The 17258-nt window shown below is 54.4% G+C and overlaps 5 protein-coding genes across 5 annotated transcripts; 3 read left to right on the plus strand and 2 right to left on the minus strand.

Moving 5' to 3' along the window:
• The first annotated feature begins 2447 nt into the window (after positions 1–2447).
• On the plus strand, positions 2448–3401 carry LY79DRAFT_194051 (uncharacterized protein). The gene has a single exon (XM_060551413.1). The coding sequence runs from the start codon at positions 2757–2759 to the stop codon at positions 3303–3305; it is 549 nt and encodes a 182-aa protein (XP_060414356.1). The 5' UTR covers positions 2448–2756; the 3' UTR covers positions 3306–3401.
• A 592-nt stretch (positions 3402–3993) lies between these two features.
• On the plus strand, positions 3994–4942 carry LY79DRAFT_194053 (uncharacterized protein). Its single transcript, XM_060551414.1, has one exon. It carries the CDS (start codon positions 4181–4183, stop codon positions 4661–4663), a length of 483 nt encoding a protein of 160 aa, XP_060414357.1. The 5' UTR covers positions 3994–4180; the 3' UTR covers positions 4664–4942.
• A 5730-nt stretch (positions 4943–10672) lies between these two features.
• Positions 10673–13228, minus strand: LY79DRAFT_553454 (P-loop containing nucleoside triphosphate hydrolase protein). Its single transcript, XM_060557779.1, has 4 exons — positions 12654–13228; positions 11672–12082; positions 11003–11621; positions 10673–10951 (listed from the first exon to the last, which is right to left on the minus strand). The coding sequence occupies exons 1-4, from the start codon at positions 12877–12879 to the stop codon at positions 10903–10905; spliced, it is 1305 nt and encodes a 434-aa protein (XP_060414358.1). The 5' UTR covers positions 12880–13228; the 3' UTR covers positions 10673–10902.
• Positions 13229–13532: 304 nt separating this feature from the next.
• On the plus strand, positions 13533–14051 carry LY79DRAFT_515022 (RNAse P Rpr2/Rpp21/SNM1 subunit domain-containing protein; the record flags this gene model as incomplete). Its single annotated transcript, XM_060554675.1, has 1 exon — positions 13533–14051. One exon carries the CDS (start codon positions 13533–13535, stop codon positions 14049–14051), a length of 519 nt encoding a protein of 172 aa, XP_060414359.1.
• Positions 14052–14653: 602 nt separating this feature from the next.
• On the minus strand, positions 14654–16531 carry LY79DRAFT_669612 (glutamate decarboxylase; the record flags this gene model as incomplete). Its single annotated transcript, XM_060563668.1, has 4 exons — positions 14654–15503; positions 15556–16158; positions 16215–16453; positions 16514–16531. The coding sequence occupies 4 exons, from the start codon at positions 16529–16531 to the stop codon at positions 14654–14656; spliced, it is 1710 nt and encodes a 569-aa protein (XP_060414360.1).
• Between the last annotated feature and the right edge of the window lie 727 nt (positions 16532–17258).

Below are 17258 nucleotides of genomic sequence, written 5' to 3' on the forward strand. Positions count from 1 at the left end.
CAAGATTGCTATTGCTGCGCGCTTCTTGCTTGACTGCCTAGTCTCGCTCGTGTGGTGGATGCTGTGCTGCGCAGAGTGTCTTGTTACTTACCTAGCAGGCAGTGCCGAGTCCCTCCTCGGATGAGAAAGCTCTTGGCGGCTACAGAGGAGTGTGGCGAAGAGAGTGCAGGGTCAGCTGAGTTGACAGAGACACCAGGCTGGAAGATGAGTCGTAATCGTCGTGTGAGTTGTTGTTGTGGCTTTGCCGAGGCAAATGATTAAAAAAGAATGAGTATAAGGGTAAGAGCCGAAATATGGTTGCAGGGTATCGGGATTTTGCAAGACAAGAAGAAATAAGTAACTCTGGGAGATGGGGGTGCGTGGAAACGCTGGTGGGCAGTACAATGTCGATGAGAAAGGGCGGGTTGACTGAATTCAAGTCGGAGTCCGATCTCAAAATATCCCAGCGTGAAAGGAAGTCGAAAGCCTGCTTTGCCTGGCTGCTGGTGATGGTGGAGCTTGAAAACGGGAGTGTAGCCGCAGGCCAAGCCTTTGTTAGTCGCAAGGAACAAGTGAATGCCGCTGCGATGCAAACAAGGGGCCTAGGGATGGCGTGAGGGTTGAACGTGTGGTCGTCGTGTTTGGTGTTGATGGGTTTGTTGCGATGTTGGCGGGATGAGTAACGTGACCGCCCGAGGGAAGGGGGGTAGGCCGAGATGACTCTTTGAGGCGAGAGGGATCCGATGGAATTATGCCACGGGGAGTGGCTGTTGGATGGCGAGAGAGGCGAGGTGTTGCAACAGAACAAACCCCCAAGGTGACAAAGAAATAAGCGGAGGAGTTGGTCTAGAGTCTCGTCCCAGGTGTTCCCGAGATGAGGCACGTCTAGCAGACTTCGGAGAGTCGCTGTCGTACAAATTTAGACCTTGGAATCGAACATGGCGACGGCGATAGTTCGATAGAGCAAGAGGAAAGGGAAGGGGGGAGGACACAAGTGCACGGCAATGTGGGCGCGTCGATAGTTTTGAATGCCTGGAGGAAAGAAACACTCAGAGCAGCTTGACGGTACAGTAGACAGGTACACCACGTTGAACGGCAGGCGAAAAGGTACACGGACAAAAGTATCTCTGTACATTTGGCATTGTCGATTTGGGAAACTGCTGGGGGGGGCCACCAGCACCCACTCCACCTTTCTTCCACTGGACACTGCAGAGTACACGGCAGTATGTACCTACCGCCTTGCTCGGCTTGGCTGAAGGGAAGTAAAGGATGGGATGGGATGGGATGGGAAACTGAGAGGGGAGGGGGAAGAGGTGTGAGGGAGGGATGCTGGAAAGAGGATGCAGCCGGACACCCCAGTGAGTCTCAGCATCCGTCCACTGTCTTTTCTTCGCCTGCAACTTGATTGGTCTGCACTCTGGTGCATTGTGGATCTCCGTCGTCCTCCTTCCCAGGGTACGGGTGAGGGCGACATCGAAACCCAAAAAATAGTCGCGTCTCCACTTTTCCCTTACTCTCAGACTCTCACACGCACTCTCTTTCAGATTCTCAGTGTCCTCCTGCCTCCTCTCGCGCGCAGAATGACTCCTTCCCATGCTTCTCGTCCCTCTTACGGCTGCTGCTGTCGCCATCACTCAAGCTCATCATGTTCATGCTCATGCCCATCGTGGGTCTGCTGCTGCTCATACACTCCTCTCACACACAATTTGCTCTTTGCCTCTTGTCCCTGCCTACTTATCTCTCTTACATTTATATTAATTATATTTATTGTATGTACATCATACACCAAATACTTCGTACGGATGGATACTTCGTACACATCGTATACACATGCCTCGACCCCACCTCTGCTGCCCACCTTGTGTGCCCGTCCAGTGCTGGGTTTCCTTTATCGTGTGCTAATTGCTCGCTCATTCATCAAATGTGCGTCCTACGGCGTACAGATGCCTCATTCGTACCTGTCCTTCCGGGTTCAGTCAGGTGTCGCTGCTTCCATTCCTGCTGTGCCTAAGAGCCTGAGATCGTGCCCAAAATCTCCGACGTTGTCGTTGTCGTCGTCGTCGTCGTCGTCGTTGTCTCCAACCGAATCATATTTCCATTCCGTTCTATGCACCTGGGATCCGGGGGGGGTGGGAAGTCTGTCTGTCTGCCCAGTCTGATGAGTCTTTTCCCAACTTGCATCATCCTCTGCGTCGAGTTTCCACGCTCGCTCCTGCCCAACTTCCTGTCTTTTTTTGGCCATGGCATCTTCCGTGGCCACTTGGCCGCTCTCGTCAAAATTTCCATTCTTATTGGCCGTTTCCACTCGACGCCATTCCATATGAGGCTAGCTTCGCCAAGCCTAAATGACCTGCTCAACCACTCGTGTGCGCCAGCAGTACACCTTTTTGCCGTGGCCCATCCTCTGTAACTTCAGGCAACCTGCACTGCTGAATGGCTGTTTGCTGCTGCCCAGCCCCAAGCCGGCAAGGCAGGAAGGATGCTGCATCTCGAGGGAAGGAACGGTGCCTAGGGAAAGGAAGTGAGAAAAAAGAAGAGTCATCATCCTCTCCCCACCACCTTCCCTTCTGTACCTTGGTCGGGAAAGGGGTGGGGGGCCACGGAATCGCTCTTTTGATGCCAAACATCTGTTCCATCCTATCCAACCATCGTCTTACTGCACCAGCTATTATAGCGCCACTTGTTAAACCATTCTAGCAACCGCCAGGTATCGACACAGATTCAGCAACTGCTCTAGCCAAACCACACCGTGTTTGTTGTGCGAGGTCGAACATGCCATGGCCAAGCCGGTGAAGGGTATCACGAGCCCGGTTGTCGGCATATATCCATTTCCACCGAGACTCCACGCATCGGCGCTTGAAGGGATGGACGTACGACATATCTGGCAGGAATCGACTGACAACAGCTGTTGCCTCGCTCGTGGTCTCGCCACCTGTTGGTCAAGCTTCGCGCTGGAAATTTTCTGCACAACCTTGTGTTCCATCATGCCACCACACCCTCGGGGTTTTGGCGTCAGGAAATCAACCAACCGCGACGCTCCCGATTACCCTAGCTACCTACCTAGAGGTCTACAAGAGATGGCGACACACGCACCCGCCATGCTATTTCTCCTGCGCCAATCACCCCTGCGGCCGAATCTCGATGCTCTACCGTGCCAATTTTACTTGGACTTGACTTCTTGTAACCTTCTACTACGTAATGGCCCCCTTGGGTGTTATCGCTCCTTGAATGTGAACTTGATACCTAGTTGGTGCTCTGTCACCCTCTCTCTCTCCCCGTCTCCCTCGCGCTATTTTAACGCGTCGGCGGTCATGATATCACCCTAATTTCGCTGTTGGACTGGGTTCGTCACCCGGCGGCACTCTCTGCCGAGGTCCCATAGGGTATCCGCAGTTGCATCGATGGGGTCGCCGGACGGGGCCTGGCAATCTCAGAAACCCGTCTCCTGTGCACACCTAACATCGCGTGGCCTAAAAGCCCCTTTTTTTGCTAGCCTGCATACAAGAAGCTCGAGATGCTTACGGCGATTCTCCTATTGCGCGTCTCGGCGCTTCCTTAAACGACAAACGATTGCTCAGCCTCCTCACCCTCTTTGTCAGCCCTTGTCTGAACGTCTCGGAAACAACAGAAAAGTTGCATCCGGTTTGCTTAGCCACACCGTCGCTGTTGTCCAATTGATTTCTACGCATTGTCACTCGGGGTTTCCACACAGCGGCAAGCCTCACGTCGGTTCCTCGCACCACAGCGAGGGTCCGTCGTCGGATCGGTCCTCGCCTGGGGTGCTTCATCATTACCATCATTACCACATCACCATCATTACGCAGCATACGATATCATGCTTAGTGCATATTGCCATACCAACTGACTGCAAAATAGAAGAAGAAAAAGAAAGAAGAAAACACACTTTGATGTAGCGGAAAGGAGTCGATAAATGGGCCATCTCCGGCCTCAACCAGATGGGTCTTTTGGACGCCCAGAGACATTTTAACATGTTACAGGTGGCAGGTCTGGTACACATGTTAAGATCAGAACGCACTGTAAACCCCCCTACGATGCACATCTTCATCTCGCCGAGACGCACTACATACACAATTAATCCAAGCTCCGCGACAATACATCAAAACATGTACCCTGCATCGCGACAGCGCCGTGGTGAAAGCTCGCGGGAGCACAGGGAGTGCTGTGTTTGCCCCGAAGCACCATGCTGACAGACGATATGGGACTAAGAATCAGTGCCAAACTTCCCTTCAGGCGGCTCCTGTGCTCAGGTGAACGGCTCTCATTCGCCTGGCACATACTCTTAGCCTTGTCGAGTGTGATACACCGGATGCGTGTACTGGTTCATCTCGCCCGCCGGACGGTGCTGGGTGCGTCGGCACTCGCAAGACTGACACTGAACTGGTGGAGACGGGCTCACGGGAAACCGACCGCCAGTTTAGACCCTGGCAAGCAGCCGGATCCCTTTTCGATTCGTACTGAGCCTGGAAAGTTTGGCACCACTTACCAAGCAAATGTCGAGCATTCCCCCATGGCAAAAGAGCACAGGGCAGATTTGGCATGCTTCCAAGAGGCCTGTGTTCCCATCCCGATGAATTCTTCAAAGGGCGGGAGTTTCTGGGGGCTGGGGGCTGGGAATGGGAGGCGAAAGGGGGGAGAAGGACGGCCTGCGTGTGCTTGCTTATAAGAAGCTATGCCGTCATCTCTGGCCACTGCCCCCTTGTGCAGTTCGTGCAGGCGTCACTTGGTCTGGCTGCACGCTGCAGGCTGTCTGCAGCTTCACTGGCGTTGCCATGTCACCCACCTTCAGTCTCCTCCATCGCAATCCTTCCCCGCTCTGCCCCGCGGCACACCATCATTGGACACTATCTTTCGTGCAGCAGGCCAACGAAGTCTACGGAGTAGATTGCCATGCGGTGGCAGGGCAGTGACAATCAAGGCGAGATGGAGAGGAGAGGGGCAGACCAACAATGCCGTTAGCCGTCATTGGTCCCTCCCTCTCACCGTTGTCCATCTGAAGTGACATTCGCCCACGGAGGTTAATCCGAGGACGGACTCGTTCGCATACTCATGCGATTCCCACACGTTACCGGTGTAGCGCCTAGGTATGGTGTACACGTACCGGTACTGTGGTGAACATGGACGTCCCTCTTTCAGCGGGCAAGCCTCGCCCATAGCCTCCGCCCTGTTGCCGCTCGCGGCCAATGAACGCCGCTGTACGGATATGGCCGACCGATTTCCGCGATGACTCAACTTGGCCGGCCAGACCCTCAGCCCGTTTCCAGACAGCAATGCTCCATGGGACGGACACGCGCGGGTTGCGGTGCATACGAAGGCTCTGACGGTCCAAGTCTCAGCCGTGGTCACTCGGTGACACGGCAAGGGACTTGGCGAAAGCGCGGAGAGTCGCAAGAAGCCGCAGCCGTGATCTGCCGCGCGGCTGCTGTTCTGTGCGAGTAGGTACACGACTCGCGCAAACGAGCTACGAAAGAAAGTCGGAACCAGTGACGATGGCTCCAAGGCGCGGTGCTAGATATCGGTCGGATTCGCCTGAGTAGCTATTACACAGCAACTTAAAGAAATTTCTGGTGCTACTACGGCCTGGCTGCGACACACCAAAGGCGTCGCCGAGACAATCTCCGGGTTTCTATTGGGACAATCGGCCGGCCCAGACTCACCAGGGGGGCCTCAAGCGCTCCAAAGAGGCATGCTTCGAGAAGATCGCGGATTTCGAGCTGAACACTGAACTGGTAAACTAATACCTACTGCGTATGTCGCATCGGCCGATGATGCTCTTCACGGGAACTACACTCGGTTTCAGCACCGCCCGAGAGCTCAACCGAGCGAGGTGTGCGATACACGCCACCTCTCGCCTCCTCCGTTTAGTATGACTAAGACGCAGCCACTTGGATGCCCTTCCAATACCTTTTGTGACGCTCCGCGGCAAAGACATGGGCATATGAACAAGAGACGCGAATCGTCCCTGCGATGATATCTCGGCAATGTGGCACCATTGAACATTGGCTGCCAAATCAAACAATGGTCATTTGTCAAGGCTTATGTCAACAACAATCACATAGTGTAGTGTACATGGCATTACAATTCGCTCTTGGACCACAATCCGCGACGTGCTGGACTCCATCTCCGTCATCTTTGTTGACCGAGCGAGCCTAGCGGACAGGCTTCAGCCGCCGTTCCGCTAACCAAACTCATTGGGTGGCGCGAGCGAAACCCCTCACTTTGCCTCTCCCTCACGGATAATCTGCCGAGCAGAGCGGTATTCTCGGCGCTTGGGAGGAGGCAATCCCCCCCCCCCCCCCCCCCGAACGAAGCGAGGGTAGGCAGAAGCTGCCCGTCCGCTTGTTCGCTACAAGGGCTCCGGAAGCCTCGGTGATGGAGTAGCCATCGCTGGGGCTGGCGGCATAAACCAGCTAGCGTTCGTCGGTTCGTCGAGACCATCCTTCAGAAGAGCTTGGCGTCGGCGGCGTGAGCGTTGGACCAGACTCTACAGCTGACCGAGAGCTGGAACGTCGAGACATGACAATGGCGCTGCGTGTGACCTTTCAGCTCTCGAGGCCAGGTGTTGGCCGCTACTTACGACTCGGGCGTCCGTCTTCTAAGAATCCCACCCGGCTTCCATTGTCGTTATGCACCGAGGCTCGTGTTCAAAGGATGGGGTTTCGGAGGCCTTTCCGAACGGACCTCCAACTTTTTCGCAATCGTGCTGTGCCCACTCTGCTAGTTGGGCACGTCGATGAGACATGTCTACGGCAGGACATGGGCCGGCCGGATGGCATACAAATCACACCATCAGCAAAAGGGGTCATTCTCGATGACGGATCCCAAATCTATTCCTGCTGACCGCCTTCGCCCACTTGCCATAGTGCCGCAGGCGCACCAAACCCTGGGAGTCCCCAAGTGCAAATCCTGACCCAGGCAGCAGCATGGATTGGAAGTCATCCACGAATGACCCGCCCAAGGCAAATCACCAAGGGAACAGGGTGAAGTTTCATTGGTCCTCTAGTCCGGCGACGTCCTATAGAAACACTCCCGCAGGTCATCACAACCAGGCTACCGGTCCACTAACCTCCCCTCCCCCCCCCCCCCCCCCCCCATCCTGCCTCTCTCCCATTGTTCTGCTCTTCACGCGCAGGCAACTGAAGTGTAGCCTCGCATGAGCTTACGGCGTGAATCCGTGAATCCCATCTCAGATTAGATCTCGCCGGGGGGAGGAATCCCCCGGCTTACTGAGATACTTGGCCTTGAATCTTGGACGTCACAAACCCCTTGGACTGACCAGGTGGGGTAGGTCGTCCACACACGCTGAAGACGAAAGTCCCAAAAGCTTAACCGAGTGGCTGTTGAGGCCCAGCATCGTGACCCGAACATCAGTGTCAAGGCGTGCAGGTAGCAGCGCGCCTACGCAACGAAAGGTCTTCTGGCGGCCTCGGGCAGACATGCGTGGGCGATAACGAGACCGGTACCGGCGATTGATGCCGAGTCGTCAAGGTCTTTTAGTCACCGGTTCGACCACGATTGTCGGCTACTTTATCTGATCACTATCATCATGATAGGTAAATGACTCTTACCGATGCCATTGCGTCCTTATCACCTGCTGGCAGGCGGGGTTTGTGAAAGTCAAAGGGGCAAGGAAACTTGAACGAGCCGAGGACTACGATAGCCACTCTGAACTCTTTTTTATCTGGCTCTGCCCAAACTCGAGTAAGTGAAAACGGAGGGACAGGTGTCAGTCAGTCAGTGTGTAGCCGGTTCCCACTTTGCGCAATCCACGAACCGACCCACGCGACCCCTTTCCGCGCGTGACAGCGTTGGCCCCAGAGCTCATACAAACAACCCATCTTGAACTTTCCAGGGTCGTCCCGCAATTTAGAGTGTTGTATTGGCACCGGTTGGGGAAAGCACTGCCGCAGCGTCAAAAAAGTAAATCGGTCGCGGTATCGCAAAGGTGGCCGGCCGGCCTAGTAATGGGCTTCGGTCCGTCGGAGCGGGCGCACTAGCAGATCATTCTTATTATGGTTATTATTTTTATTCTATTCGTCAGCCTCCTCTATCGTTATAGCGGTGTGGCTGTGTCGGGCTGCGACGATTTGCATGGCCATCTTGGGGTGCCAACGTTATAGAATGACGAACGCAAATGCGGGTGGCTGACAGACATACCGGGCTTGGAACCGGGCAGACTTGGGAGGCTGAACTCCCGGCATTTCACGGCGACATGCCAAGACGTAAGGCTGCTTGGCCACTGGTATGCACCAACTTGGACGACGAGCTCGACCGGCCAAGAAGGAAGGCTGGGTGGCATGCCGGCAGGCATGAGGTAGGCAGTAGGTAGGCCACGAGGCGGATCCACCTCGGGGCGGGCTATGATGGTTGAGAACCCAGATAGATCAAGTTTGAGCGTGTGTGAATCATCGTGATGACGGAAGAGTGGTGTTTGTCTGCCTGGACTTGGCCATGTTGCCAGCCACAACTTGTATGTACTCAGCTGCCTCCCGCTCCCTATGTCGCACGTCACGCGTGTGAGAAGCTTTCCCACTCATCGGCGTGATTACCGATCATCTGGAGGCGAGGACAGATGGAATCAGCAAGGGGGAGTCGGACGCCAGGCACGTTCAGGCTTCGACGACGGCAACATGAATAATCGGGACGAGTTCCCGGCGGAGTCTCGAGACCAGAAGACATCCTTTTTTCCGTTGGATGGCTCATCGACGTGATGACTCCAAGATTCAAGTTCCTGCCTCGCTCGTGTCAGACTGTCACCGGGACATATGATGACTAGGGTTCTATCGACGGGGGCGAGTCTGAGGCCACCGTTGAAGTGTTCGTAGCGAGGACGGCCAGGATCGTAAGATGACGAGGAAGGCGACGGACGGCATGAGTCAGTGCCCGGGTATCGTTGGACCCCACTGCCTCATTTTAAAAGTGGTTTAATGTAAGCTTTTGGCCTGAGGGAGAAATTGACGGCATCGACACCCATAGTCGATGTAGTCAACATCTCTGTCACTTGATCAGCCCGTCCCTGTACAAGCGTCGTAACAGCGGTCACTGTGAACCCCGAGCAGGCCGGCTACACCAGTCTACAAGACCTCTGCTCGGCGAGACGCTCGACATCGACCATGACATGTTCGCCATGGTTGACGCATCATCTCCGGGGCGCGCGTCAGAGGAGGTCCTCCCGCTGCTTTCCGATGATGGGTTCGGCCTCCGGTCACTGCCTCACAGAGCCGTTTGATAACTGATGGCATCTACACACAACGTAAGTACAGTTCGGGCTCTATTTGTCAGGATGAAACGGGTTCGATGGTCAAGAGACAGGAGACCCTCAACACCGAATGACAGTGCCGGGTTCCAAACCCGGCCGACGATAACTCGGCGTCGAGACCTTAGCACCCTGAACGTGAGACGTAGGTCGTAACGAGCAAAGTCACCGTATGCCATTCCGACTTTCCGTTGAATTAGAAATGTACAACCACGTAGGGGAGCTTGCCACGCCACCATGGATTACTAACACGATTCAAATAGATCCGGCACAGAATGTGAATCTCTTCCCATGTTTTCTTCTGTCCAGTGATGTTCTAGTGCCAGGGGTTCATCAAAGTGCTACCCGGGGAGGGACACCAGCCAAGCTATTTCAAATATGCTTCTGCTTATCACTCATTGACAAGGAGAGGGCGTGGTTGGCAATGTCTTCAGCGCATTTTATTTTGGCTAACAAGAACATAGGAAGGGGGGGGCAGGAGGTGATGTCACACCTCCCATCCAAATTTTGTAAGCTACCGCTGAGCGCCAAGAATCCAGAGGACTTGACGAGGCCGTCCCAGGTCATGCCAATGGTCTCGTTATTGCAGGCCATGGACATCGGGCCGCGTTGAAGGTTGTTAGCTGTCGTACATGCCTGGACTCATGTTGTGGAAGAAGTGGCTGCTGTGTTGAAACATACTGCACCGGCATTGCAGTATCTCGCCTGCCATCTCGATGCTGTTAGACCAGACGGCCGTCCGCGACTGTGGTCATTCCATAACGTGGTTCTCAATATGTCACTCTATTTCAAAACGTCAAAACATGTGGTAGATACCCGAGGTAGGTCAATGTGTCATGAGGGCGCGCCGAGTGGTGGCAGCTCTCAAATTGTTTTCATCCTCGAAAACAGTCCCATATATGTCTCTCGAACTCGTCAAGCTCCAAGCGATGGACAGTAGCAGGAAATAGCATACGGTCAATAACGGCAGGGAACCAGAACACGTTGTACGTTGGCTACGATTCTCATAATGCAGAGACCCTCAACTACCAGCGGTCTATTTACATAGTTGGCATGAGTTTTTGCAAAACGTAATGAGACTCAAAGAGCGTGGCTTAATACAGGCCACATGAACTAGAACAACGATACCGGTGGCCCAGTGCTTACTTGCTAAGGCAGTGTCGTTGACATCAAATGAAAACAAGATCGGCATCCTGATGATAGTGGCGCGTATGACAAGTTGTGGCTAGAAGATGACGTGCATGCTTTGGCAAATAGTTAAGCAGCACTATCATGACGCAGACATTGCCGAAAGACTTGAAGCGCCGATATCTGCTACTGTGCGGCATCAGAATAAAGGGGTCAAGCTGTTTTAAGTTGCAATGTATTAAGAATCATCTTCAACAGGGGCACAACATGCGTGTCAATCGAGCCATTGAGCGTGGTGATTCAGTCTTGATTTCCCTGTATAACTACTCTGTACAGATAGCAGAAGGCCTCATTCGAGGCTGTCAAACTTTTCCTCTTTTGCTTGGAGCAGCTCTTATTTCGCTTTTCTGTGCACATGCTTTCCTTGCACATCACACGTCCAAAATTTTGCAATTCCGAGAACCCAAATCAGTGGAAGGACACCGGTAGCGGACGTTCTGCCGAACCGCGGCATAACCCGCTTAAGAGGCCATGTAGGTGCTGGCGTCGATACCCTCCTTGGGGAACTCACTGTCATGATGTTAGGGATGGTCTGGCACAAAAGTCAAGGGGACTACTTACGGAAGAGCGACCTCAAAGCGCTTCTCAATGGACTTAAGAACCTCCTGGTCCTGGTCAGTGCTCACAAAGGAGATGGCAAGACCCTTGGTACCGAAACGACCGGCACGACCGACTCTGTGCAGGTAGGAGTCGGCGTCGGCGGGCAGGTCGTAGTTGATGGCCAGGTTGATGCGCTCAATATCGATACCTCTACCGAAGACATCGGTGGCAACGCAGATGCGCTTGTTGAACTCCTTGAACTCCTTGTAACGGCGGATACGCTCCTCCTGGCTAACGCCGGAGTGGACGGCGATGGAGGGGAAGTTGCACTCTCTCAGCAACTTATCCAGCTCGGTCGCACGCAGAGTGCTCTTGACGAAAATGATGACCTGGTTGAACTGAAGGTCATCCAGGAGCTCGTTGAGCTTGCGGTTCTTCTCGCGCTCCTCGAGCTTGATGTAATACTGCTGAAGACCGTGCAGGGTGAGCTTGGTGTCCTCGTCGACGTAGTGCTCGGTAGGGTTCTGCATAAACTTTCGGCAAATGGGCTTGATCTCGTCGGACAAGGTGGCCGAGAACATCATGACCTGCTTCTGGGTGGGAGTGGCGCGGAAAATCTCCTGTACGTCGCGGCGCATGTCTGATTTCGGGTTAGGAATTGTTGCTGGTGGGAGTGACGCCGTAACTCACCAATCTGATCGAGCATCTTGTCACACTCGTCGAGGACGAAGATGCGGACGCTGCCAAGGCGAAGGACCTTATCGCGAACCAAGGCGTTAAGTCGGCCGGGGGTGCCCACGATGATGTGAGGGCAGGTCTCCTTGTTCTTGATGGTCTCGACATCCTTCTGGATGGGTGTGCCGCCGTAGAAGACGCCAGTCTTGATGTCGGGCATGTACTTGCTGAAGCGGTTGTACTCGTTACGAATCTGGAAGGCGAGCTCACGAGTGTGGCACATAACCAACACGGAAACCTCGCCTTGGACAGGCTCGACTTGTTGAAGGGTGGTCAGGACGAAGACAGCCGTCTTTCCGAGACCGGACTTGGCCTGGCAGATGATGTCTCCACCGAGGAGAGCCTGGGGAATGCAGGTTTGTTGGACTGTTCGATCGCGCCGATGTTAGATAATTGTTCCAAGAGCAGAAGAACGACGTAGAGGGCGTGCAAAGGGCCCGTCCATCTGCGCAAAGAAGCCATTTTGTCGAATCGAGTCGAGTTCCTCCCTCCACAGCAGACACGCCAATCGATCGATCGAAAGTAACAATCGCCGGGGCAGAGCACGAGTCGCGAACAAGCATGGGCGGCGCTATGCGCCCATTTTTGCAGCTCGCGACCGTGATACAAAAGCAGCCGGACCGCTAGGAGGCCAAGCTCTCGTCGCGCAAGTCCGGCTGAAGTGAGCTCGAGAACACGGCAGTGTTCGCGCAGTCGAGGGGCGCCATCACGCTTTCCCCTCAATAACCGCAATGTAATCCACCTGTTACCGGTGGATTCACGAGCAGTGCCCGTACATAGACTTTGGATGTCCAACTTGAACCCCGCCTTCTCGGCACTTTTTCGATAGCGAGTTCGATGGCTTTTGTGTTTTTGCGTGGCTTGCGAGATGGACGGACGCTTGCTGATGGGGGAGGGGATGATGTATGGGTTAGGGTATTATAAACTCAGGACTGACCCTCCGAAGGATGCTCGAAACCGCAATCGCCAATAGCGCGGAGAAGCTCGGGCTTCAAGAGAAAGTCGCGGAAACCGGTCGAGTGGATGCCGACATAGCTGCCCTTCTTGTCGACGTTGTTGCCAGCGGCGGCGGCGTCAGCCTTCTTTCCGTTGGAGGCGGCGGCCGTCTCGTTGGTCTGGAGCTCCTCGTCGGAGTAGTCGATGAGATCCTCCTCAGCAGACATGTTGTCGATGGTTGGGGGTGTCGTTTCTAAAGTGTCGAAGAGAAACCGGCCGCAAGGCTAATGCGCAACAAAGAATAGATCCCAAGACTGTCGATGCGAAGCTTGAGCGATCAGGATACGTCGACGATCAGCGAGTAAGCTGGCCGCGTATTGAAGAAAAGTCGAAGAACAACAATTCAATCGTGGAGGGAAAAAAGCGAAGTCGTGTTCAAAAAGTACACGACAGGCGGGGATTGAAGGAAGATGGCAGTAGTCGCTTGCAGGGTGGGAAGGCGGGATGGGAGGAGGCGCCGTGATTGATGTGGAAGTGGAAGATCCAAGGATGGCTGGCGTAGAACTGGAGGCGAAGGTAAGGCGGGCAGCGCAAGGTCAAAAGCTTTCGCGTGGAAGGCGGCTGAGTCTCCAGGCAACATCATGTGACCAGGACCCGCTTAGTTGAGTCAGTGTCCTCTGAGACCTGTCCGCACTGTGGGTCACGGATGCCGGCGCTAACCTTAATCTCTGTTCTGGAGAAAATAGTACCTGTTTAGACCGGGGACTGCCTTATCCACCACTGCAGAAGTTTGAAAAAACAAAAACCGTTGGCTCTCGTGTCAATACTGACTTCGATGCCTGTCAGTCGATGAAACGGTTCCAACTATAAGGTGGTCAAAATGGCAAAGCCCAAAAGCGAGAGTCTGTCAAATAGACATGCATACACGCGCGTCTCCTACCTGCATCAGGCCGCGGCGTACCTGGCGACTGTGCAGTCACCCACCTCCGACTCAACCACCAACTCATCGCAGCCCGGCCATGCTCCTCACGCCGTCGATCATGAGAGACGCTTGGAGACAAATGAGACAGTTGCCCGACGTTTCGTCTCCGACATTCGAGCCGTCTCGCTCAAGGCTCAGATCCGCCCGAGCCCCTCGCTCAAGCAGATGATGTGCAAGTACTGCGATTCTCTCCTCGTGGAGGGTAAGACGTGCTCTACGACGGTCGAGAACGCGAGCAAGGGCGGCAAGAAGCCCTGGGCCGACGTCATGGTCGCCAAATGCAAGACCTGCGGCAACGTCAAGCGGTTCCCAGTCAGCGCGCCCAGACAAAAGCGGCGACCGTTTCGTGCACAAAAGGCCGTTGAAGGGCAGGATACAACGCCTGCGGTTTCTGAAATGTCGACTGGAGGCGATTGAAGCGGTTGGGTTACAACCGTAGCTATTGCCACCTATTTCCAGTCGAAATCCCACATAATGGCTAACCCTGTACCATACTTGGGGTACTCAACCGCCAGCGGCAGGCCGGAGCCCCTTGTCGCGAGGTCCAGAGTCGAATCTACCAGTCAGCCTCAGACCAGGTGTATTCTCACCCCCTCCCCCTTTTCGAAAAACGAGAGAGCATGGAAATTAACAATGGGCCTAAAGTTCGGCATACAATACGGGGCTCTGGCTTCGAGCAACAGGTTGACGGCTTGTATCCGAAGCAGGTCATGAAGGCCCTTCGCTACCTAAATAGCTGCTTGACAACCGCGCCAAGATTCGTGATCGATGACTGGAGCAAGCCATACCAGTCAAATCAGCACACATGGAGGAGATACTTCTAAGAGCTTGCACTCTCAAAGATGACGGTAATGAACTGTTACATGAGGGAAGTTACAGGTGGCCCATGCAGGGATACCAACCCTCGCAGCTACATGCCAATAGTTTAACAAGGATCCTGAAATGAAACAAATCATAAATTTTCTCTCTTTTGCTATCATATCCCAGTTTTGTCTCTATCAAAACCACAGGTCTTGCACTTAACACACGGCACGGTGAATACCGTCCTCCATTGACCTGACTTCCTTTCCAATCTCCTTGGCTGCGCCCTCTTTCTTCTTGTTTTTCTCATCATCGCCCTTGGCACGCACCCGCCTGCGGCTGTGGTGCTTCTTCAAAGCTTGCAGATCAATCTCGTCATGCTCGATGAGCGTTTCCGTGACCTCGACGATGTCCGTGATCAGGTGTTCGAGCAAGTCAAAGGTCATGGTCTCGCGAACCACCACGCGGAGAATTTCAATCTTCTCCTCGTTGGGCGGAAGCGGGTAGTTGGGAATAATCCAGCCGCGGGCGCGGAGCATGAGTGAGATGGTCTCCTGCTTGATGTGCCGGTACTTGTTCTTAAACTCGTCCGTCAGACCAAAAGAGACGACGGGAAGACCAGCGACGTAATCGGCGGACGTCTCACTCGGACCAGCATTTTCGCCTCCGACAGTGCTAGCTGCCTGCTTGACGATCGACTTGGCGGCATGGCTGGCAGCCTTGTGGGGGGCAGGGTGGTGAATATCGGACATGACAGTGTACCAGCCCGTAGCTTCGAGGCTTTGAGAAAGGAGGCGAGCGTTGGAAAGACAGTTCTCCATGATTGAGCGATAGCCATCGAAGCCTAGGTGGATGAGGTTGTAGTACTGGACAATGACTTGGGCACCCGGGCGGGAAAAGTTTAGGGTGAAGGACTTTTCGGTGCCGCCGAGGTAGTGCAGCTCGAAGATAAGGTCCTCTGGCAGAAAGGACTGGTCACGCCAAATGATCCAGCCGAGGCCGGCGTAGACGAGGCCATACTTGTGGCCAGATACGTTGATCGACTTGACACGAGGAAGCTCGAAGTTCCTGGAATCGTTAACGGAATGAGCGTGACCAGGCTGGCAGAAAATGAGCTTACCACTTGGACCCGCCAACACCAGCATGCGTGAAAGGGGCAATAAAGCCGCCAGACGCAGCGTCGACATGGATGGGGATATCGATGCCCGTCTCTTCCTGATACTTGTCAAGAATCTGAGAGATCTCTTCGACGGGCTCGTAGTGGCCCGTATAAGTGCTGCCGAGGATTACGAAAACGCCAATAGTGTTCTCGTCAACGTTCTCCCTCACCAGGGCGGGGTCGAGACGGTAGTGACTCTTCTTACTGACGGGCAGGATCCGGGCCTCGACATCGAAGTAGCGAGCGAACTTCTCCAAGGCAACCTGCGCATTGGAGCCCATCAGGATGTTGGGCTTCGACGCGTCCTTGCCCTGCTCCTTGCGCTTGATCTGCCATCTCCGCTTCATGGCGAGCCCGCCGAGGTGAATGGCCTCTGACGAGCCGGTGGTTGCGGAGCCAATGGCCTTTTCGCCGGGTTGGACGCCCCAAAGATGCGAGATGATGCTGATACAGCGCTGATGCATATCCATCATGGCAGGGTACTCGTCTGCGTCGGACAAGTTCTTGGACAGGTTCTCCTGCATGAGCTGGGTGGCGTTAGGCTCCATCCAGGTGCCGACGAAACTTGCAAGGCGGGTGTAAGTAGATGTCAAACAACACGAGGATTCCAAGGTGCTTACCTCGCCAGGTTGAGGTTGGGCTTCCCGTCAAGGTCCAGTTCATCCCTGATCATCTGGAAAACGGTGTCTCCCGGGGCGCCTTGTTCGGGAATCTTGTACTTTGGGATGTTTGTTTGGCTGGTGTAGCGACTATCATAGGGTTGGATGTGTGTCGAGGTGGCTTGGCTGAGGGCGCCAGCGTGCCCAGCAGGTGTGATGTGAGCTGCCTGGAGCCGTTGGACGATGTCCTCTGGGTTGACCTGTCAAGATTGTAAGAATCGGGAGTTTGGTGTGTTGAGTGTTGACAGCGTGGGACTCACATGGCTTGAGAGAGGCATGGTGAATGAAAGTTTGATTTGCAAAGACTACCCAAGCAATTGGCACTGGAGAGCGGCTTTCGAACTGGATCCGTATGACTCGAGAATGGGGCAGGCAGGAACGAGACAATGAGAGGAAATGATATTCAAACCAAGGTTGCCAAGACTGGGGAACCGCCAGGTGAGGCTTATATACTCTAGGTAGCTCATGATGACAACAGTTGACATGTGGCGCGGCAGCTAAAGCCAAGATGAGGAATGAATGACGACATATGAGAGGTAAAGCGGAGTGCGGAGGGTTTCCTTTGGTCAAGTCGTTCAGAAACAGCTCCAACTGTAACCAATGCACTCGCTTTAGCCCCAACACGATGGGCGCCACGGGCCGGAGAGGAATCGCGATCGAGAATGACGATTCTAGGCTTCTAGCGCGTCACACTTTCCCGGGTTTCTGCCAAGGCCATGCCCATTGTGGTGCAGCACTTTTTGGTGGGGGAAGACTCGATGCCGACTTTGCCGGTGGAGCTACTCTCTCTTTCTCTCTCTGCGCTGACAAGACAGAGCAGCTGAATGATGAGCCCGAGGGCGATGACTGTACATGCCCGTGTTTCGATTCCCAGCTATGACTTGTCCGAAGCAGGGCTACATGAGCTCTGGCCAGGTGCCGATGTTCAGACGACGGCTCGGCCTTGCCATACATACCGGTAGGTTGATGGTAAGTGACGGCATTGGGGGAGCCGCGATTCTGTGC

Source organism: Colletotrichum navitas (assembly GCF_030913465.1).
Source record: "Colletotrichum navitas strain CBS 125086 chromosome Unknown LY79scaffold_28, whole genome shotgun sequence".
In the NCBI taxonomy this organism is placed as follows: Eukaryota; Fungi; Ascomycota; class Sordariomycetes; order Glomerellales; family Glomerellaceae; genus Colletotrichum; species Colletotrichum navitas.

Bases quoted from the DNA above. Each gene is read 5' to 3' on its own strand.
- LY79DRAFT_194051 (XM_060551413.1), top strand. From the start codon at position 2,757: ATGGCCAAGCCGGTGAAGGGTATCACGAGCCCGGTTGTCGGCATATAT.
- LY79DRAFT_194053 (XM_060551414.1), top strand. From the start codon at position 4,181: ATGCTGACAGACGATATGGGACTAAGAATCAGTGCCAAACTTCCCTTC.
- LY79DRAFT_553454 (XM_060557779.1), bottom strand. From the start codon at position 12,879: ATGTCTGCTGAGGAGGATCTCATCGACTACTCCGACGAGGAGCTCCAG. The intron at 12,083-12,653 runs GTCAGTCCTGAG...GCGATCGAACAG, and splicing joins TTTCGAGCATCCTTCGGAGG to TCCAACAAACCTGCATTCCC. The intron at 10,952-11,002 runs GTAAGTAGTCCC...ACATCATGACAG, and splicing joins CGCTTTGAGGTCGCTCTTCC to TGAGTTCCCCAAGGAGGGTA.